The sequence below is a fragment of the Salmo salar genome, chromosome ssa22 (genome assembly GCF_905237065.1).
Source record: "Salmo salar chromosome ssa22, Ssal_v3.1, whole genome shotgun sequence".
In the NCBI taxonomy this organism is placed as follows: Eukaryota; Metazoa; Chordata; class Actinopteri; order Salmoniformes; family Salmonidae; genus Salmo; species Salmo salar.
In genome coordinates, this window is record NC_059463.1 from 20,765,567 (window position 1) to 20,789,306 (window position 23,740).

Here is a 23,740-nt window from a genome sequence, read left to right on the forward strand (position 1 = left end):
TGAGGGTAGCTATACAAAACAGAAAAAATTGGTGATCAAATACAAAATCGGATATTCTCAAACTTTTAGTCATTTGGTGTCTCTTTCACTCTCTTACTATAACTTCACAGTCATAACTAAAAACTATCACTTTAGTCATACAACTGCGTGCGGCAACTGCTTCACATTATACAGTACATCATAGAAGTGATCACACTGCTTTTCTCTCCATGTACTACTAACTGGTCCCACTCAAACCCCTAGTGCAGCATACAGCAGGCTGATACCTTGATGTTTGGCACACTGCACACCAGCAGAGAGAGATAGAGAGAGAGTCCCAGTCGTTGGGGCTTGTATTTGCCCTTCTGTGAACTGTTCCTCAAGCATTCATCACTCCTCTAATGATAAATCAAGTATGAAATGTTGATTTTTCAGTAAAGTAACCTACGTTTTGTTTCATCGCAGACAAACTGTACAAACCAGGGGTGATGAATTATATTTGGTTTTGGATTTGCAAAGAGCACACAGCAGAGTAATAGATTATTATTTTCAAATTTTAGAATGAGAGAAAATATGACAAATTAATCAAACACAGAGAGAGAAAGAGAGAGGGAGCGGAGAGAGAGTGAGAGACACACACAGTGTATTTCTACATGTAAATTCGCATGAAAAGTTTATGGTTTGCTTATTCACTTCATGCATCACCTGTAGCTGGATACTAGGCATTCGCTTACATAATATCTCTTCAGAGTGTAAAGGAATGCAATTGCATATCTAGGATATATGGGAATTACAATGTGTGTATTGGCTTCCAAATACCGGCACAAGACGCAATGTGTAAAGCATCTCATTCAAATGTAATAGTTGATCGTTTGATTTAGAAAAAAAAAAACACAACTATTGGATTTGTGTTGCGGATTCCATGAGCGTCCATCGCAGCGCCTTCACATCAAGGGACTGTCAAGCGGGCAACAAATACATTTCTTGGACCTGGTGTAACGATGATCAAATTCTAAAAGCTTGAGGAAATTCCAGCTCAAGGTCACCCAAATTAAAATTCTACTAAAACAACCACAGGGACAGCGGTGGGAATCCTCTAAGCGCCCGTGCGATATATAGCCTATAGCCTATATATTAGTCCCAAATCACAAGGAACTGTATTCGTCTGAGCATAGTCAAATATTGACAATTATTTATAGGAATGTTTCTATTTACCATTCCAAATGAAGAAGCTCCGTGAGCAACATTTCCATTGATGCAGGCAGTCATTTTTCTCTGATTTTCTTTTTCCAAGTCAGAACGGAGTTTGTGAACATTGCGCCACGACTCAAGGATGGTTTAATTCAGTACCGGCGTCAAATGGACGACACATTTGGGTAGCCTATTTATTTGTGTCAATTACCTGCTGTTGCGGCGCGCTAACGATGACCGTTTTATATGCTTTATGGGTTTAGGCATAACCTTGTAGTTAGACGCAATTGGAATGTGATATAATAGGCTATACAACGATAAATCTACATGTTTTCAATGCTGTTGATTTGCCTTTCCGCACTGTAGCCGCACGGTTTGGAGATAACGGTTTGGTTGCATTGGCGCTCCGCGCTGTCAATTATCAAGGCAATTTATGAGGACTGCAATTCTTTTCAGATCGTTGTTGCAACAATAAACTATATTGTTTATAGGCTATACTAATTATTATCATGAGCTTTCCTGTTGGTATAGCCTACCGAATACCCCGCCGCGTGTTAATCTGGGGATAAAGTGGAAGGGAGTTTCACCACCTTTGGATGGACTGTATAGCCTACTAGAGATGTATTAGATTCACGAAAAAATTGCAATGGAAAAGCAAATACTTTTGCGAGAGAAATCTATATTTCCATAATCCCAAATGGTATCGTGTATCGTGGCTGTTGTCTGATTGAATGTGTAGCCTAGCATAGAGCCGAATTATTTTAAAAGATCGCAAGGAACAAATTGACGCAAAATTATGTGATAGGCTACTGCACATCATGTCATCATTACATTATATTAATATTCCACTCGTGTATGAGCCGAGTTTAGTCATATTGCACTAATGTTTCCTAGCCTACTCCACGACTTCTCAAGTCATGAAAATCACCAAGCTTGCAAAAGAGGAGAGATATGACTTCGAAAAACTTACCAGGATGACAGTCAGCCCAAAAGAGCACGAAGGCAGACAAAATCAGAGACAAGATCCACCAGCAACACGATTGCAGTAGCCTCCGCATGACAAAATGAACATCGAGAGCAAAAAGGGCAACTGTTGAGTTATCCGTCTGATCAAATAATCAATGTCCGCTGCGTAAAAGCAGCGCAAATGCTGCTAAATGTAGGCTAGTGACTGTTCAGTGCGGGTCTTGGAACGTGCAGAAAATAGTATTTACTTCTCAAAACCTCCTTCCAAACAGCTTCTTGATACTCCCCAAAAAAAACATGTCAGTTAGTAGAGAAATAGCTTTCGAGCTTCAATCAGTTCATTTATCAAGGATAGAATAGATAGGAGCAGAGGACGCTAGTGGCAGTAGTCCATGCAGCGGAGAGCTGCAGCGGTTCTGCTGGCGAAAACAGAGAGGGAATAGTTGGAGCGGCACTGGAAGTGTTCCATTCCTCCATCCAGGAAGTAGCGTGTGTGCCAAAGTCTGGCAGAGACTTTAAAACAGGCTTGGGAGAAAAAGCGAGGAGAGGAGGGAGAGAGGAGCAGAGAGAGAGAGCGAGAGAGATGCAGAGCTCAATCCTCCGGATCCTAGCGCCGGGGAGTATTAACTATTAAAGCAATAGTATAAAGTTTAAATGTAAATGCCCACTGTAGAAATCCACATTTTCGAGCTGAAAAATGATGGCCGATGATGTTGCACAACGATTTAAATCAACAAGTTATAATTTTAGTCAAAGTATGATACATTCCCACTTCTGTGCGAATCCTTGTGAATTAGGTGTCTTTTCCTATGATACCATCCTGATACTTCACTGACATTTTCAACCTCTCCCTGACCCAGTCTGTAATACCAACATATTTCAAGCAGACCACCATAATCCCTGTGCCCAAGAATGCCAAAGTAATCTGCCTAAATGACTACTGCCCTGTAGCACTCACGAAATGCTTTGAAAGACTGGTCATGGCTCACATCAACACCATCATCCCAGAAACCCTGGACCCTCTCCAATTCGCATACCCCCCCAACAGATCCACAGATGACACAATCTCCATTGCACTCCACACTGCCCTTTTCCACATGCAGAAAATGAACACCTATGTGAGAATGCTGTTCATTGACTACAGCTCAGCATTCAACACCATAATGCCCTCCAAGCTCATCACTAAGCTAAGGACACTGGGACTGAACACCTCCCTCTGCAACTGGATCCTGGACTTCCTGACAGGCTGCCCCCAGGTGATAAGGGTAGGTAATAACACATCTGCCACACTGATCCTCAACACGGGGGCCCCTCAGAGGTGCGTAGTCAGTCCCCTCCTGTACTCCCTGTTCACTCATGACTGCATGGCCAGACTCCAACACCATCATTAAGATTGCCGATGACGCAACAGTGATAGGCCTGATCACCGACAACGATGAGACAGAGACCTGACCGTGAGGTGCAAGGACAACAACCTCTTCCTCAACGTGATCAAGACAAAGGAGATTATTGTGGACTACATGAAAAGGAGGACTGAGCATGCCCCATTCTCATTGATGGGGCTGTAGTGGAGCAGTTTGAGAGCTTCAAGTTCCTTGGCGTCCACATCACCAACAAACTAACACGGTCCAAACACACCAAGACAGTCGTGAAGAGGGCACGACAAAACCAATCCCCCTCAGGAGACTGAAAAGATTTGTCATGGGTCCTCAGATCCTCAAAAGGTTTTACAGCTGCACCATCGAGAGCATCCTGACGGGTTGCATCACTGCCTGGTATGGCAACTGCTCGGCCTCCGACCACAAGGTCTACAGAGGGTAGTGCGTACGGCCCAGTACATCACTGGGGCCAAGCTCCCTGCCATCCAGGACCTCTATACCAGGCGGTGTCAGAGGAAGGCCCTAAAAATTGCAAAAGACTCCAGCCACCCTAGTCAGAGATTGTTCTCTCTGCTACCGCTAGGCAAGTGGTACCGGAGCGCCAAGTCTAGGTCCAAGAGGTTTCTTAACAGCTTCTACCCCCAAGCCATAAGACTCTTGAACATCTAATGAAATGGCTACTCAGACTATTTGCATTGCCCCCCCCCCCACCCTTCTACGCTGCTGCTACTCTCTATTATCTATGCATAGTCACTTTAATAAATCTACCTACATGTACATATTACCTCAATTACCTCGACACCAGTGGCCCTGCACATTGACTCTGTACCGGTACCCCCTGTATATAACCCCGCTATTGTTATTTACTGCTGCTATTTAATTATGTTATTCTTTTCTCTTACTTTGTTATTGTATTTTCTTAAAACTCCATTGTTGGTTAAGGTCTTGTAAGTAAGCATTTCACTGTAAGGTCTACACCTGTTGTATTCGGCGCATGTGATAATTAACATTTGATTTGATTTGATCAGGGGAGAGTGTTACGGGCGTATGGTTGGGGACATCTTTGTCTCCCTGCATTTGCACCAGAAGATTGGGGAAGTGTACAAGTTCTCCCTGGAAATCATTCTTGAAAAGCTCCAATTTCTTCTGGAAAGACCAGAATGCTGTTATCATATCACACACTGTGTTGTCCTGTCCCTGCAGTTTAATATTCCGTTTATTAAGGTGTGATGGAATGTCTGTCAAAAATGCAACTGTTTCCATCTTCTCCTCATCTCCAAAAACTCAGAAAACTGAGTTGCGTTGTCACTCTTTTGCTCTAATAAGAAAGCTTTGATTTCCTTACGAATTGCCAGAAAACGTTCCAGAACCCTGCCTTTGTTGAGCCATCTGACATTGTTGTGCAGTAGTAAGTCATCAAAACTGGCATTGGCCTCTGTCAGAAAGCCTCATCGCAGGTGGTGTTGTAGGGAAGATGTTGCTCTCAAAAAGTTTATCAGTTTCATCATCGTTGTTATGACCTACTATTTTCCCAGACTGGCATGCAGGACAGATTGATGGATGATGCAGTCAGATGATGTCAGGTCATGGTGGTCCTCTTTCAAACGTGCAACCAGTCTCCTCCCTCTTCCTGTCATGGCTGGAGCTCCATCTGTGGTGATGGAGACCACTGACTTCAAATCTCTCCCCCTTCTTGTCATTATCCCTTTGATGGCCTCATGTATATCCTCTCCTCGTGTGTATGCTTCTAGATGTGTTAAACCCAACAGCTCCTCACAGAATACCTCCTTTGTTTCATTATAAAACATGACAAATACCAGACGCTGGGCATTATCAGTGTTATCTGTTGATTCATCCACAGCTAATGAAATGCATGGTGCATTCTGAATGGGCTCATCAAGTTGTGAAGTTAAATCTTCAGCTAATATTTCAGTTCTCCTCATTGTTGTGGAATTTGACAGTGGGATCTGTTTGATCTTTTCCCTGAGCTCATCTTTTTGTTTACCTTCAAACAAGGTATCAACAACTTCACACATGCATTATTTTACCATATCAGCATCATAAAACTTTTTTTTTTGTGTGTTTTCCCAAAACCCAAGCTATCATCAGTGAATACTCCATTGCACATTGTTGGGCTGTCAAGGAATTGACAAGGACTTTGGTGGACCTCTCATATTGGGATTTGAGTTGGTTGATCTTGTTTTTTCTCACCTCCGTGTTCAGGGGATACATCTGATCGAAATGCCTATGCTTGGTGTCATAATGGCGCTTAACATTGACACTTTTTCGCAAGGGCTACGGACTCATTACATATCAGGCACATTTGTTTTATGCTAGTTGCGGGGAGAATGAATACATACTTTTTCATCCACTCATCTTTGAATATATGTTTTTCAGCGTCAAGTTTATTAACAAAGATACTGGTAACTAAGTTCCTTCTATCTGTGATATTAACAGTTGAACCGCGGTCAAATCTTTCTGTTTCTTTCTGCCTACTTGTCCCAAGGTTACTCAGAGGATATTTGCATTGATGTGATTAGGTATAACGCGGCCTCTTGTATTTGCATATAACCACACGATTGGATTAGAAAGGGAACCAGTAAAGGTGGGCGTTGCTTCGAGAGAGAGAGAGAAAGATATGTTGCTGAGTTAGAGGCCGTTGCGCCCGGTTGATTTTTTAAGCTGTCTATAAAAAAAAAAGATTGACTTTTATGTAACAAAACACAATGTTGTCCGGTCCGTATTGACCCTTCTCTGGGTCCTAACCCGGACCACTGTCCACCAGTTGAGTTTGGCTGTCCTGTCCATTACCACAACATCTCTGTGTAACACAAGACTAACCATTACCATTTGTATTACTTTAACAAAAAAGCAGTATATGACACTTCCCACTGGGCTAAAACTGGTTGTTTTGATGTAATTTAGACCAAAAAAATCTACGCGATGACATTGAATCAATGTGGAAAACTGATTGGATTAGAAAAAAGTTATCATTGTAAGGGAAATTCTTATTTTTTTCACCCAACTTTTAACCTAAATGAAACCTAAATGTTTTGTTGATTTCACATTAAATTCACATTAGTTGACAACTCAACTAAATATAAATTGAAACTAGATGTTGAATTGACATCTGTGCCCAGTGGGTTGGGTTGGAGAATCAGCAATCTCGGCCAACTAGGGTACCAGTTTTACTGTGTGCCAATCTGTCATACCCAGATGTTGAATCATTTCTGCCTGACATCTTTCCACTGACATCTGTACTACAGTAAATCAATACATTTCTCCTCAATCAACTGCACACAGTGGACTCAACCAAACTGTGACTTTTATGACAAAAAGTATTCCGCTGAGTGGCATCTGATGGACAATGAAAAGTTGTTTTGTTCGTCTCCTGACAACCAACTTACAATCCACATAAAAAGCTTCATAAATTTTGCAGCTGCTGATACGCTCTCTCTCACCCATGTAGATTGTCCCAAAATCACCCTGGTCTGTCTGTTTAACTGAGTGTTTCATTAATAATGCTGTAATGTTGAATTATATGACTTGAGGGTTGGATCACATTCTATATTCAATTTCTACTGACTGTCTCTTCCCTGGTTATATCTAGTCTACAAAGTAGGCTACCTTGCTGCTTACCAGTTAATGTACTGTGTTAAGCAGAACATGTCAATTATGGAGATGAATGGTAGTGAATACAAATACTTTCAGCAGACATCAGTCATAATTGTCTTCTAATAATACACGTCTTTTGAATTATCCTGCTAATCATCTAACTATCATCAGGATCATTCCTATCACAGCAGCATATCTAATTTCCAGTTCAAAAAGGTACAGAAAGACCTATACATAGTCCAAACTTTGCATACATTTAGCCTACAATCAATTGGGTACCAGTAAAACAATCAATGAGTTAAATAATGTAGGTCTTCTCAATCTCAGTTAGCATATTGACTATTAACTGTTACATATTGAATAGTCAATCAATGATATTTAGAGGTTCAGAATGTACAGTACATACGAGCACATGTGGCTACATTCGTTGTTGTCACGTCCTGGCCAGTATAAGGTTAATTGGTATTGTAGTTTGGTCAGGACGTGGCAGAGGGTATTCGTTTTATGTGGTTCGGGGTGGTGTGTTTGTTGAAGGGGCATTTGATTTAAGTATTCCGGGGTTTTTGGGCACTGTTTGGTTTTCATGTATTCTATGTTTAGTCTAGTGTGTCTGTTTCTATGTTTTGGTTAATTGGGGTTGGGACTCTCAGTTGAAGGCAGGTGTTGTCTATTTGCCTTTGATTGAGAGTCCCATATATTAGGGTGTGTTTGTGTTTGTCATTTGTGGGAGATTGTTCCGGGTTTAGTGTGTGTCAACATTACAGGACTGTCAGTTTATCGTTCGTTCTCTTTTGTTATTTTTTGTGTTCATTTTGGAGTTAATAAATGTTCAAAATGAACAACCGCATGCCTGCTGCGTTTTGGTCCTCCTTCACCGTCGACGAGCGTGACAGTTGTGGAACTTAGTAGTCATATTGTAGTCACATTAACATGCTAGAGAGGAACTTGCCGCACTATTTTGCATCACCGGAAGGTGAGTGCTCCTGTCATTTTCATATTATACAACGAGGAAGACATTTAAAGTGTACAGTGGGGGAAAAAAGTATTTGATCCCCTGCTGATTTTGTACGTTTGCCCACTTACAAAGAAATTATCGGTCTATAATTTTAATGGTAGGTTTATTTGAACAGTGAGAGACAGAATACCAACAAAAATATCCAGCAAAACGCATGTCAAAAATGTTATAAAATTATTTGCATTTTAATGAGGGAAATAAGTATTTGACCCCCTCTCAATCAAAAAGATTTCCACTGCTCCCTGATTTTCACTGCTCCCCTGGGCATGGTGACGCAGGGGGATCACAAGGAGAGAATAAGTCTCTTTCTTATTGGCTCTCATGCATTTCCCGTGGTGCTAGGCCTACCCTGGTTAGCCTGTCACTACTCCACTGTCTCGTGGCAACAGAGGGCTCTCACGGGGTGGTCGCGAGAGTGCTCGGGTAGATGTGTAGGGGTTTCCGTTGGTGCTACTACGGTGGAGAGTCCAGACCAGGTTTCCACCGTGCGCATCCCCCCTGAATATGCCGATTTGGCTCTCGCCTTCTCCAAAAGAATGCGACTCAATTACCACCCCATCGATGGGGGGATTGTGCGATAAATCTCCTGGTAGACTGTCACGGTTGTCGTTGGGAAAGGAGGACCAAAATGCAGCAGGTATGTGGTTGCTCATCTTGAACTTTATTTAGACTCAAAATGGACACCAAAATAACGAAACGAACTCACGATCACCGAACAGTCTTCTCAGGCTCATACACGCTAGACAAGAAACAATCTCCCACAAAACCTACACCAAACAATTACCCATATATAGGACTCTCAATCAGAGGCAACGAGGAAGCACCTGCCTCCAATTGAGAGTCCCAACCCCCCCATTAACCTAACATACACTCACTCTACTAAACATAGAAATACCTAAACATAGAACATAAACCAAAACCCGGAAATAATAAATCAAACGCCCTTCAACAAACACACCACCCCGAACCACATAAAACAAATACCCTCTGCCACGTCCTGACCAAACTACAATAACCATTAACCCTTATACTGGCCAGGACGTGACAGTACCCCCCCTAAAGGTGCTAACCTCGGAAGCACCTCAAGAATAACGAAAACCCCAAACGACAACAAAAAAATCCCCCTAAACTAAAGGGAGGGAAGGGAGGGTGGCTGCCCTCACCGACAGCACTTGTGCTACACCCCCCCTCCCCAACCCACCTATGCAGGTGGTGGTTCAGGCTCCGGCCTATTGTCCTCCAGAGTGCCGACCGACCCGATCAGCCTCGGACCGTAGGCAGACTCCCCCTGCTCCGGATCATGGGCAGACCTCTTCCTCTCCATCCTGTAGGCAGACTCATTAATTAAACAGTTAATCACTTTAAGTTCTGAATTGTCAGGCTTACTCAGTTCAGGGTTGCTGCTAGACTCCCTTGGTTTTTGGTCATCGGCAGACTCTGGGCAGATGGGCCACTCTGGCTGATCCTGGCCGATGGGCCACTCTGGCTGATCCTGGCATACTGGCCACTCTGGCTGATCCTGGCAGATGGGCCACTCTGGCTGATCCTGGCAGTCGGGCCACTCTGGCAGCTCCGGGCAGTCGGGCCACTCTGGCAGCTCCGGGCAGTCGGGCCACTCTGGCAGCTCCGGGCAGTCGGGCCACTTTGGCATCTCCGGGCAGTCGGGCCACTCTGGCATCTCCGGGCAGACTGGCCGCTCTGGCATCTCCGGGCAGACGGACCGCTCTGGCAGCTCCGGGCAGACGGACCGCTCTGGCAGCTACTGACTAGTGGGCGGCTCTGGCGACTCCTGACTGGCGGGCAGCTCTGGCAACTCTTGACTGGCGGGCAGCTCTGGCGACTCTTGACTGGCGGGCAGCTCTGGCGACTCTTGACTGGCGGGCAGCTCTGGCGACTCTTGACTGGCGGGCAGCTCTGGCGACCCTTGACTGGCGGGCAGCTCTGGCGACTCTTGACTGGTGGGCAGCTCTGGCGACTCTTGACTGGCGGGCAGCTCTGGCGACTCTTGACTGGCGGGCAGCTCTGGCGACTCCTGACTGAGCCGACGCACTGGAAGCCTGGTGCGTGGTGCTGGTACTGGGGTTATCACCCTGGGAACACGCACCTCCAGGCTAGTGCGGGGAGCGGGAACAGGACGAGTCGGACTGGGCTGACGCACTTGAAACCTGGTGCGTGGTGCTGGTACTGGACGTGCCAGACTGGGAACACGCACCTCCAGGCTAGTGCGGGGAGCGGGAACAGGACGAGTCGGAATGGGCTGACGCACTTCCGGGTCCGCACGAGAGACAGGAACTGGAAACACCGGGCCATGGAGGCGCACAGGTGGTCTTGATCTTACCTCCTGCACAACCCGTCCTGGCTGGATGGAACTAGTAGCCCTGTACGAGCGGGGTGCTCGTACAGGGCGGACTGGGCTGTGCAGGGGCCTGATGGTTGCCGTGCGTAGAGCAGGAGTTGGGTAGCCTGGTCCTAGGAGGCGTACCGGCGACCAGATGCGCTGCGCAGGCATCCTCCTACCAGGCTGGATGCCCACTCTAGCATTGCACCTGCGAGGGGCTGGAATAACTCGCACCGGACTGTGCGCGCGTATGGGCGAGATTGTGCGCTCTTCCGCGAAACACGGCGCCCTCCACTCCATACGCTCCTCCATATAATCACGGGTAGCTGGCTTCTGGCTCTTCCCTGGCCTAGCCAAACTACCCGTGTGCCCCCCCAAAAGATTTCTTGGTGGTGCCTCTCGTGCTTCAACGCCATTCGTGTTCCTCGGTAACGTTCCCAGTCCTTTCCCGGTCCTTACTTCTTGTTGGTCCAACTCAATTTCCCACTGGACGTGACATAGACGCCGCACTTCCCAGGAGTCACTTGTATCCCCTGTCACAGGCGGAGACGGCGGCTATGGAAACATATGTCTCCGAATCCCAGCGTCAGGGGTGCATTCGGTCCTCCACTTCACCCACCTCCTCGAGTTTCTTTTTTGTGTAGAAGAAGGAGGGAGGTCTGCGCCCGTGTATTGACTATCGAGGTCTAAACCAGATCACTGTGAGGTACAGTTACCTGCTACCTCTCATACCCACAGCGATTGAGTCAATGCACGGGGCGCGCTTCTTCACCAAACTAGATCTCAGGAGTGCTTACAACCTGCTGCGTATCCGAGAGGGAGACGAGTGGAAGACGGCTTTCAGTACTACGTCATGGCATTATGAGTACCTCGTCATGCCGTAAGGGTTGATGAATGCTCCATCAGTCTTCCAAGCCTTTGTAGATTAGATTTTTAGGGACCTGCACGGGCAGAGTGTAGTGGTGTATATTGATGACATTCTGATATACTCCGCTACACGCGCCGAGCATGTGTCCCTGGTGCGCAGGGTGCTTGGGCGTCTGTTGGAGCATGACCTGTACGTCAAGGCTGAGAAATGCCTGTTCTTCCAACAGTCCATCTCCTTCCTAGGGTACTGCATTTCCACCTCAGGGGTGGAGAGGGAGAATGACCGCATTTCAGCCGTGCGTAATTGGCCGACTCCCACCACGGTAAAGGAGGTGCAGTGGTTTCTAGGGTTTGCCAATTACTACCGGAGGTTTATCCGGGGTGAAGGGGGGACCAGGACGTTTACAGTGGTTGGCTGAGGCAGACAGGGCTTTTGGTCACCTGAGGGCTCTGTTTACCTCGGCTCCCGTGCTGGCTCATCCGGATTCCTCTTTGGCGTTCATAGTAGAGGTGGACGCGTCCAAGGCTGGGATAGGAGCCGTGCTCTCTCAGCGCTCCGGAGTACGCCACCAAAGCTCCGCCCCTGTGCCTTCTTCTTGAGGAAGCTCAGCCCGGCGGAACGAAACTATGACGTGGGGGACCGGGAGCTGTTGGCTGTCGTCAAGGCTCTGAAGGCGTGGAGACATTGGCTTGAGGCGGCGAAACACCCTTTCCTCATCTGGACTGACCACCGCAATCTGGAGTACATCCGGGCGGCGGAGACTAAACCCTCGCCAGGCAAGGTGGGCCATGTTTTTCACCCGTTTTGTTTTCACCCTCTCTTACAGACCAGGTTCCCAGAATGCCAAGGCAGACGCACTGTCCCGGCTGTATGACACATAGAAGCGGCCCATGGATCCCACCCCCATACTCCCGGCCTCCTTCCTGGTGGCGCCGGTACTGTGGGAGCTGGACATTGAGCAGGCGCTACATGCAGAGCCCACTCCCCTCCAGTGTCTCGCTGGGCATCTGCACGTTCAGTCTGCTGTCCATGACCGGCTGATCTATTGGGCCCACACGTCACCCTCCTCTGGTCATCCAGGCATCGGTCAGACGGTGCGCTGTCTGAGTGGGAAATACTGGTGGCCCACTTTGGCTAAGGACGTGAGGGTTTATGTTTCCTCCTGCTCGGTGTGCGCCCAGTGTAAGTCTCCTAGGCACCTGCCCAGAGGTAAGCTACACCCCTTACCTGTTCCACAATGGCCGTGGTCGTACCTGTCGGTGGATTTCCTTACTGATCTTCCTCCCTCCCAGGGAAACACCACAATCCTGGTCATTGTTTTTCTAAGTCCTGCCGTCTCCTCCCTCTGCCCGGTCTCCCTACGGCCCTACAGACTGTGGAGGCCTTGTTTACACACGTCTTCCGGCACTACGGGGTGCCTGAGGTCATAGTGTCTGATTGGGGTCCCCAGTTCACTCCGAGGGTCTGGAGGGCATTCATTGAACGTCTGGGGGTCTCAATCAGCCTTACCTCAGGTTTTCACCCCGAGAGTAACGGGCAGGTGGAGAGAGTTAACCAGGATGTGGGTAGGTTTCTGAGGTCTTATTGCCAGGACCGGCCGGGGGACTGGACGGCGTTCGTGCCCTGGGCAGAGATGGCCCAGAACTCGCTCCGCCACTCCTCCACTAACCTCTCCCCCTTCCAGTGCGTACTGGGGTATCAGCCGGTTCTGGTGTTCGCACCGGGGGACCGGGTATGGCTCTCGACCCGAAACCTGCCCCTCCGCCTGCCCTGCCGGAAGCTGGGTCCGTGGTTTGTGGGGCCATTTAAAGTCCTGAGGAGACTGAACGAGGTGAGTTACAGGTTACAGCTTCCCCCCAATTACCGTATTAACCCCTCGTTCCATGTGTCTCTCCTCAGGCCGGTGGTGGCTGGCCCGCTCCAGGAGTCTGAGGTGCGGGAGGTTCCTCCACTCCCTCTGCACATCGATGGGGCCCCGGTGTACTCTGTTCGATCCATACTGGATTCGAGACGTCGGGCGAGGGGCCTTCAGTACCTCGTGGACTGGGAGGGGTACGGTCCGGAGGAGAGATGCTGGGTTCCGGTGGAGGACGTGTTGGACCATTCAATGCTGCGGGAGTTCCACCGTCTCCTTCCGGATTGCCCTGCACCTCGCCCTCCGGGACGTCCCCAAGGCCGGTGTCGGTGCGCTGCTGGAGCCGATCGTGTCAAGGAGGGGGGTTACTGTCACGAATTCCACTGAAGTCGTTTCCTCTCCTTGTTCGGGCGGTGTTCGGCGGTCGGCGTCACCGGTCTTTTAGCCATCGTCGATCCACTTTTCATTTTCCATTTGTTTTGTCTTGTTTTCCTACACATCTGGTTTCCATTTCCCTCATTATTTGTTGTGTATTTAACCCTCTGTTCCCCCCCATGTCTTTGTGTGGGATTGTTTGTTGTAAGTGCTTGTGCACTTGTTTACTGGTGCGCGTTGGATTTTTGTACCAAAATTATGTTGTATTTTTATGCCGTTGGTTTTTGGATTAAACTGCTCCGGCTACTACCTTGTTCTGCTCTCCTGCGTCTGACTTCCCTGCCACCAGTTACGCACCCCTTTACATCAGCATTGATCTAAATTGAGTGAGCTCAACTGTAAGTGGTTCTGGCGCATCAAAATAAAGTGTCAGGGGAAACCAGTTTGGATTTTGGCGTCACTCCTATCAAATCGCTTTGCAAGCATACATCATTGACAGAAACTACTTGAATTGTTGCATCTCTTTGTATTGTTGTCCTCCGGTGGCTAGCTTGCTGAAATTGGCACTGACCTAAATTAGCCATGGATGGAGATAGGGATTTTGACTTCTGGTTTTACTTAATTCTCCGTACTGCCAAATTATATCAGCGATTCTGATCCGATAATTAATTCATACATTGTTGTGCCCCTGGCCTGAGAGGATGGAATTTCCATATGTAGCTAGATGTAGAAGTCTAAGGTTAACTAACTAACTAACGTTGCTCATGAATTGAAGTTAGGGTAGCAAGCAAACATTTTAGCCAGGTAGCCTAGGACAACAAAAAATAAAAGTGTGTACTGTATGACAGAGTGATAGATCGTGATAGAAAGGAGGATGGCATTGGGGTTTCTCTACAAGTAGGGTGGGGCAACGTGTACACACACAAACGCGCGCGTGCACACAGAAATCAGAACCATGGACAGCCACATCATATTTAGCTTACGTTGATTGTACTAAATAGTTTTGGTATCTTTTAGTTGTCACTGTATTAGACTAAGCATAGGAGATTTAATGATGTTGAAATATTGAAGTTGAAATAGTGCTGGAATAGTGGAGGCAGCTCCTGTTTTCTTTGCGACTTGCGGTAACTCTCTGTGATTCTAAATCAATAGTTGTTTAGTGGTCCGAAAATGTTGGAAACTTTAACTGTGTCTTATTGTCTCTGCCTTAAGGCCTATATATCATGGTTGAAAGGCATATGAATTAACAGGTTAAAGAGCAAACAACGCAATTATCACAGCACATACAGTAGGTTGTAATATGGCTTTTTGAGGGGGGGTGCTTAGCTTCCCAGTGATTTTCCCCACGCACAGCTACTGATTTTTAGCCCGACCGCTACCCATGCCCGCGATGTTCAGGCCCTACTCTACCCAGGCCCGATTGCTTCAGCCAAATTTAAGGCCCTGCCCGAAACCTGAAATCAGAAATAACTTCCTCTGTTAGTAAATCCATTTGACCCCAAACTTTTGAAAGGTAGTAAGTTTGGGGTCACTTAAAAATGTCCTTGCTTTTGAAAGAAAAGCACAATTTTTGACCATTGAAATAACATCAAATTGATCCGAAATACAGTGTAGACATTGTTAATGTTAATGTAAATGACTATTGTAGCTGGAAACAGCACATTTTTTTATGGAATATCTACATAGGCGTACAGAGGTCCATTATCAGCAACCATCACTCCTGTGTTCCAATGGCATGTTGTGTTAGCTAATCCAAGTGTATCATTTTAAAAGGCTAGTTGATCATTAGAAAACCCTTTTGCAATTATGTTAGCACAGCTGAAAACTCTTCTGTATTGATTAAAGAAGCATTAAAACTGGCCTTCTTTATACTAGTTGAGTGAAGAGGCAACTCTAGGATGCTGGACTTTTAGGCAAAGCTGCAAAGAAAAAGCCATATCTCAGACTGTCTGTTTCTCAAACTAGACACTCTAATGTACTTGTCCTCTTGCTCAGTTGTGCACCGGGGCCTCCCACTCCTCTTTCTATTCTGGTTGGAGCCAGTTTGCGCTGTTCTGTGAAGGGAGTAGTACACTGCGTTGTACCAGATCTTCAGTTTCTTGGCAATTTCTCGCATGGAATAACCTTCCTTTCTCAGAACAAGAATAGACTGACGAGTTTCAGAAGAAAGTTCTTTGTTTCTGGCCATTTTGAGCCTGTAATCGAACCCACAAATGCTGATGCTCCAGATATTCAACTAGTCTAAAGAAGGGCAGTTTTCAGCTGTGCTAACATAATTGCAAAAGGGTTTTCTAATGATCAACTAGCCTTTTAAAATGATAAACTTGGATTAGCTAACACAATGTGCCATTGGAACACAGCAGTGATAGTTGCTGATAATGGACCTCTGTACGCCTACGTAGATATTAAATAAAAAAATCTGCAGTTTCTAGCTACAATAGTCATTTACAACATTAACAATGTCTACACTGTATTTCTGGTCAATTTGCTGTTATTTTAATGGACAAAAATTGTTTTTTTCTTTCAAAAACAAGAACATTTCTAGTGCAAAAACAGTGCAAGTAGTTACGCCTATTACAACTTAAACCTGTTTTCAGTGTCTTAATAAATTAATATTTAGTGCAAACATTAGATTTGCAATAAAGATCGATCAAGTATTTTATTTTTTTATTTCACCTTTATTTAACCAGGTAGGCAAGTTGAGAACAAGTTCTCATTTACAATTGCGACCTGGCCAAGATAAAGCAAAGCAGTTCGACACATACAACAACACAGAGTTACACATGGAGTAAAACAAACATACAGTCAATAATACAGTAGAAAAATAAGTCTATATACAATGTGAGCAAATGAGGTGAGATAAGGGAGGTAAATGCAAAAAAAGCCATGGTAGCAAAGTAAATACAGTATAGCAAGTAAAACACTGGAATGGTAGATTTGTAGTGGAAGAAAGTGAAAAGTAGAAATAGAAATAATGGGGTGCAAAGGAGCAAAATAAATAAATGAATACAGTAGGGGAAGAGGTAGTTGTATGGGCTAAATTATAGATGGGCTATGTACAGGTGCAGTGATCTGTGAGCTGCAGTATGTTGAATCCTTCTCCAACTCTAGAATTACTGTTTGATAAGATAAGTCAGAGATGCGCCACCGGGCTTCTTATGAGTTTGTTTACACATCTTCTTATGTAACTCATGAACAGCTATAGCAGCAGCTATAACAGTGCTATAACAGCTTTAATATATTTCTAGCTGTATTGACTACTATACGTAGCATCTGAATGTATGGACTCTTGAGACAGTCTTCATGTTCCACCCTTTGACCCTCTGTTAGTCTTCTCAGACAGTGAGAGTCCAGAAGTGACCAGCTGGATTTTTTAATTAGCAGAATTTGATTAAATATATTTTAATTATCTGGTTCTCAGTGGTGCTGTTCAGGGATGTCACGTGGTTCTTCTTTGTAATGGGGACCGTCTGTCTCCTCAGCAAAAATAGATCAGTAAATAAAGAGAGAAATCTTCCTCTCCAGCACATACGGGACACCTACTCCTATGAACCCCTGCTAAACTAAACAGTACACATACTTGGAGCTGCAAACCTGTTTATTTGAACCCTAACCCAAAGCCGACGTGGGAAAAAAGGTCCATGGCAGTATGTGCCAGGTGCTCTCCCAGATGTGTATGTGCTTGGTTTGAATCATTCTAGAGGAATTATACAGTACACACACTTCACCCACCTTAATTACAAGACAACTCAATAATGATACATGCTACTGAAGTCTTCTATATTTTCAATCACTTCTCCATAAGCATATTTTAATCTTCTTGGCCATCCATGCATCCCTCTATGTACAGTGTGTCTACACAGTCACACATATTAACATACAGTACAACCAGTGGGGATGAATATATGAATATATCATACTTGTCCTCAGCTTTCCCTGGTTCCAAACTTCATGTGGAGATTTGTGGACAGTGATGCATAATTCAAGAGGACTGGCATCAATTATGCACCATTTATTCATGCCACAGCAATACCTAATTGATTTGATTTGATTTGCTTCATGTATAATTAAACAGCTATAATAGACCTTTGTTCATTTCTCTATCCCTGTATTGCCCCAGCATGACCACCATGTATTGTGTTGTTTAGTGTGTTGTGTGCATCATTACGCACACCAGTGGAGGCTACTCAGAGGAGGAAGGGGAAGACCATCCGACTCAGTGAATTTCATAAAAATAAAAATACTGAAACATTAAAAATATATTCACGTCACTAAATAATTGATTAAAACACACTGTTTTCCAATGAAGGTCTACAATATCCTCAGCAGCACTCTGTATGGTAGCACCATGGTGTAGCCGGAGGACAACTAGCTTCTGTCCTCCTCTGGGTACATTGACTTCAATAAAAAACCTAGGAGACTCATGGTTCTCACCCCTTTCCATAGACTTAAACAGTAATTATTACAACTTCCGGAGGACGTCCACCAACCTATCATAGCTCTTGCAGCATAAACTGACATGTTGTCCTCCCAATCAAAGGATCAGAGAATTAATCTAGTACTGAAAGCATAAGCTACAGCTATCTAGCACTGCAGTGCATACAATATGGTGAGTAGTTGACTGAAAGAAAGAGAAAGACAATAGTTTAACAGTTTTTAACAAATACATTTCTTCAAAATTAAGTAAAAGAGAGAGAGATATTTGGTTGTATTTTTTTAAACTTTCCTTTAGCTAGCAAATGCAGCTAGCTAGTTTAGCCTACTAAAACAGCCGGCTCATATAGAGAGGGATGCTATTTTAGCTAGCTGGCTATAGCTATCCAACACTGGAACTCTTCCAAGTCAAGGTAAGCATTTGGTTTTATTAATTTATTGCCACCAGGGCCCACCCGTGTAACTGCTAAACTGGTCTCTGACTGTACACTGTAATGCATGATTCTAGCGGGTTTACTAACACGTTAGTTCTAGTAGCTATGTTAACTACAACGTGACAAAGATGTAGGCTGTGTGTAGCGGTTATCGGTCATGATATGAAGGTTTGACTTAGAAAGGTTTTTTGCCTGGTCACAGACAGCTGATGTTTTGTGCACAGAAGGGAAAAAGTGAGAGGAGGAGAGCGCATAGGTAGTTGCGAGAAGGAATTATATATACAACGAGCAAAGTGATCATGCACTTTTTATGTGGCTGCTATGAAAGTGAACTGTGTTAGCATGTAATCAGGGGTGTATTCATTATGCCGATTCTGTTGAAAAAAAGAAGCAAACAGAACGAAATGGGGATAAACATACCTGAATTTGTCCAATAGAGACTCTCATTTGCAAGTGTTGGACTAATGATTACTCCCTAGATGCAGGCAAGAGTGTGCATGGTGGTATTGAATGAGTGCGTCACTGTCCGTCACCTTGATTACTTAACGTTCTCTCGACCTGTGCACATACGTTGTAGAATTTAATTCATAGGCTAGGTTGTACAGGGAAAATTTGACTATCCTTTAGTAGCCTAAATCGATGTTACAATGAGCTGGGTGAATGGAATATGAATGACAGTCATCCAATATGCTGTCATAGAAATAAGGCCATGCTCATATTTAAAAAAAAATCATCCTCCCTCATCTTAAACGGCATCGAAAGCCACTGACACACACAGATCCCACTTGAAGCACTTGTCTCATATTGAGAATGCACAGGCCTAAATCTATTTAAGTTATAATTAGGTTTTGAAAATGACTTTGAATTTAGCTATACTCCAATGTAAATGTTGTATTCCTATCCTCATTGACATGAATTTATGAGTGTTACATAATCTAGTTCTGGAACTGAGATATGAATACAAGCACTCTCACTTCCTAAAGTCATAACAAAATCTAATTTTCTTCCAAAGCAACCCTGTATTCAGGTCAGTGTTCTCCCACTTTGAAAGTCAAGTGACCTAAAAATAAAGCAATAAATACACACTGAGTTCATCCAGTCATCTCTGACTGTTCCTTGAGTCCCGAAAGGAGAGCAGGAGGAATAGAGAGAGTGGTGAAGCTAACAGAACCAATGGTTCCTCAGTCCTAATTCTGTCACTGTGTGGGTGTGTGAGTGTGTATGTGTGGTGGTATGTGTGTGTGTGCTCTCTGAGGTCAGGCTGCGTCTGTGCGAGGCTGCAGAATGATTTTCAAGGCGAGGTCGTAAGGCCACTACCATAGTGCGGTGGAAGGTGCCCAGACCCTCAGCAGAATATAAACTCTCCACCTCTTCTTGCATTTCTCTTCCATTTACATGGAGCCTCACGTCCGTCCTGGTCTTTGCCACTGGCAGGTAAAGAAAAGCGAAGGAGAATATCAGTTCACACTCCATCCAGTCAGCCCAGGTCCACTTAAAGATGGGTATGATTAATAGACAAGTCAAGCACACTGTGTACAGTATCTGACTAAACTCTTAGACAGTCTGTAGTGCAGAGGGAAAGGACATATGTTATCTAAATTGACAATACATTTAGCTGTGTCTATAAATGAATTAGGATGGTGACATGTACTCAATGACATAAAACATTTAATGAGGATAAGTCAAGTCATTCATGAACTTTTGATAATTATAAGTAAATAAATGTGCCGCTGCATGGTAGAGGCCTTTAAATGTATCATTCTTGTATCATGCTTATTGTGATACCCTTCAACACTGACTATCCTGTTAGTGTTGTTTCTGGTCATGTCTCAGCATGGGACTTTGTGTACGTCAAGGTCAATGGCAGAGCAACAAAGGAGCGAAGCTCCAACCCATGGCGTCCCAGTGTATGACAGTCATTTATCTCCACTCTGTATTTCTGCTGTTAATCCGATTGGAGACAAAAGCCGTCATTCCCAATCACATTAACCATTTGGCATCGCCTCAGTCTCTTTCACTCTTAATCAATTTCAATACGAGCAACAATTTAACTTTATCGCATTGGGCACAACAACAAAAGATAATTTGTAATATCTGATTTGGGGGAGAGGGGGAAAATTAAAACATTTTAAGAAGGGGAAGAGGATGGGGAGAAATAGACAGGAAAGATGATGTGGAAATACATAATATGGAGGGAGAGAAAGAGGTATAGCAGAAGAAGAGTTTATCAATTCAAATAGACTGTCTGTTCTTGTTTTTTTGTTAGTTGTCTTGCCTGGGGATACGAAGTTGTTGCTCCAACCTTTAAATCATGTACAACTGAATTCTGGAGATGTTTCAGCCACAGTTCGATCTGTTATTTGTCTTACCGCTAAGTTAAAGGATCACCATTCCAGAAATGGGAAATGTGTTCAATTTCACTTTCTAATTTCACCTTTCAACCTCTTTTATCCTCTCTGGAAATGTGTTGCTTCAATAAAAAAAGAGCAAGCACTGCAGATGCAGAAGCACAGTGTCTAGGAAAACCTCCCTAGAAGGCAGGGACCTATGAAGAAACCTAGAGAGGAACCAGGCTCCAGTGACACCACTTTGATTATTTGAAGGTTCATGTTTGAGATTTCAACCCAGCATTTAGAATGTGAGTTTCTGAGGCTTGTAATTGTCCTCTGGATGTACAGAAGGCGATTTTAATTTAGACAAAAAACCGTCCTCTCCTCAACTCCTCCGTCCTCTCTTCTCCGTGACCCGGAAACCAATAAGTCGTCAGGTAGTGTCAATTAGTTAGTAGGCGAGCAGGAGTGTCCTTGCCTCCTCGATAGTCTGAAGCACAAGAGTATCCTAACATGAGATCCGTCACACACCTTTTATATCAGCTCTTGTTTAAAAAAGCATGCACATGCAGCATTTAGAAATTATATGCTACTTATCATTGTATCTATAAAATGTTTAGCACAACTAGTTACACATCTTTTTACTACTTAACACATTTAATGTACGATTCCACCCCTATAAATGACGACGCGCGAGTGAAGGAGAATGTCATTTCATACAAGCACATTTGTTTCCAGATTTCCTCTCTTCTCCTCCTACCCTCGGTTACCATTGACCTTTAAAAGGAGACGAGGAGAGGATGGAGGACAGGGGAGATGAGCAAACCAATTGAGAATCTCCCCTAGCCTCGTCGATAACTTGGGGAAGATCTCAATTGCATACTCCTCGCGTCCTCTCTCATCTCTCCTTCTGTCCTTCTCAAAACCTATTGCATGAGAAAGCCAGAGGTCCCTCCCCTCTGACCTTCTCCTCCAATGTGTTTTGAAAAGGAGGCGAAGAGCGAGGATGTGAGGAGTACGCAATTGAGATTCTCCCCAGGCTTCCTTATTACGGGAAAAAGGAGGCGTGACAACAACGTTTTTGAAGGTATGGCTACACAAGACTAAGCTGTACATGGAGATTTAAGAGTACATGTGGCCATTAAGGCCAGATCGTTTTTCAAGACATTCAAACGTTGATATATGACCAGCAAGGTCAAATAATAACCATGGTGGCTATAGAGGGTGCACCAGTTCAACACCTCAGGAGTCAATGGGCGCATTCCTCTGCCCAGGCGTTGCTGATGCATGCCAGGTCTTACAACGCCTAGATAGGTATTTTATGTATCAACTAATCACATCATGTTCTAGCAATCTGTCAGTCGATGACACAGCCGATGACCTGGCATGCAACCATTGGTTTATGTATGCAACATCTGAGCAGTTGGCTTTTTCATGCTTCAGCCATATCCTCAGAGTTGCCTAGACGTGTGCGTGCTTAGAGAGCACTTGATCCAATGTCGGTTGAGATGGGGGAGTAAAATCTTTGGAATAGTTCTCATAATAGTGTTTATAATAATGTTTTCCTTTCTTGTTTACTTACCTGTTGCCGTTTGTCAGGCACACATTCATATACTGAGTCGTTTTGTGCCAACATGACATTTTAAGAGAAAAGTGGGGATAATATAGACTACCAGGCTACTTACCTGACACCACTTTGCTTTAGGGATAATATATTCTACTTTTGCAGGCTTACAGACAGAAGGTATTTAAGTCAGTGGGCTTAGATGTTTCGGGTGAGAAGTAAGGGAACAGACATGTATGATAGACTACGTTATGTGAAGTTTGACAACACTGAGTTTTTGACACTGAGCCTGTCTTTTCTTGTAAATATGTTTACGTGTGTTCCCCTGTTCAGGCGAGGCAATACAACAACCAATGGATGAATTCCTACTGGTTCACGCTGGGTTCATAGCCGGAAAAAGTGTCCTAGCTGTTTTTGCGTTGTCAAAATTGCTCAGCGCTGTAGTTGTTCTCCCACACCTGGCTCATTACATTGAGGTCAGTGGAGGCTCCACAGAGGAGAAAGGGGAGAACCATCCTCCTCAGTGAATTTCATTTAAAAAATACATGTTTTTGGGGATAATTATTAGATAAAACTATACTAAATATAATCACGTAACCAAAAATGTTATTAAAACACACTATTTTGCAATGAAGGTCTACATTAGCCTCAACAGCACTCTGTAGGGTAGCACCATGGTGTAGCTGGAGGACAGCTAGCTTCAGTCCTTCTCTGTGTAATTTGACTTCATTACAAAACCTAGGAAGCTCATGGTTCTCACCCCCTTCCATAGACTTACACAGTAATTTTGACAACTTCCAGAGGACGTCCTTCAACCTCTTGCATGAACTGAAATGTAGTCCACCCAATCAAAGGACCAGATAATGAATCTAGTACTGAAAGCATTAGCTACAGCTAGCTAGCACTGCAGTGCATAAAATGTGGTGAGTAGTTGACTCAAAGAGAGAAAGACATTAGTTGAACAGTTTTGAACAAATTAATTTCTTCCAAAATGAAGGAGAAGCAAGAGAGAAATAGAGAGAGATTGTCATTTTCTTTCGGTTTCAATTACTTAGCTATCAAATGCCGCTAGCCTACTGAAACACCCTGCTCAAACAGAGGGATGCTATGTTAGCTAGCTGGCTATGACTTTCCAACACAACACTGGAACTCTTCCAAGTCAAGGTAAGCTTTTAGTTTTACTAATTTATTGCCACCGGGGCCTGCTGGTGTAACTGCTTACTGACTGTACACTGTAACGTCACTGCATGATTGTAGCGGGTTTACTAATGCATTAGTTCCATTAGCTATGCTGACTATGACGTTACTTTAGCTAATATGGTGACAACGATGTGGGCTGTGTGTAGCGGTTTGGCTTGGAAAGGTTTTTTCGCCTGGTCACATATAGCTGATGTGTT

At 44.5% G+C, this 23,740-nt stretch overlaps 1 protein-coding gene across 1 annotated transcript in view; it reads right to left on the bottom strand.

The window, feature by feature from the left end:
* The window catches only part of LOC106583020 (receptor-type tyrosine-protein phosphatase gamma), a 286,004-nt gene extending 283,363 nt beyond the window's left edge, over positions 1-2,641 (bottom strand). Inside the window, exon 1 of the mRNA XM_014166758.2 lies at positions 2,141-2,641. Within this exon, the coding sequence (XP_014022233.1) occupies positions 2,141-2,228 (88 nt within the window). The 5' untranslated portion in view covers positions 2,229-2,641. The remainder of the gene's footprint in view (positions 1-2,140) is intronic.
* Positions 2,642-23,740: the final 21,099 nt, after the last annotated feature.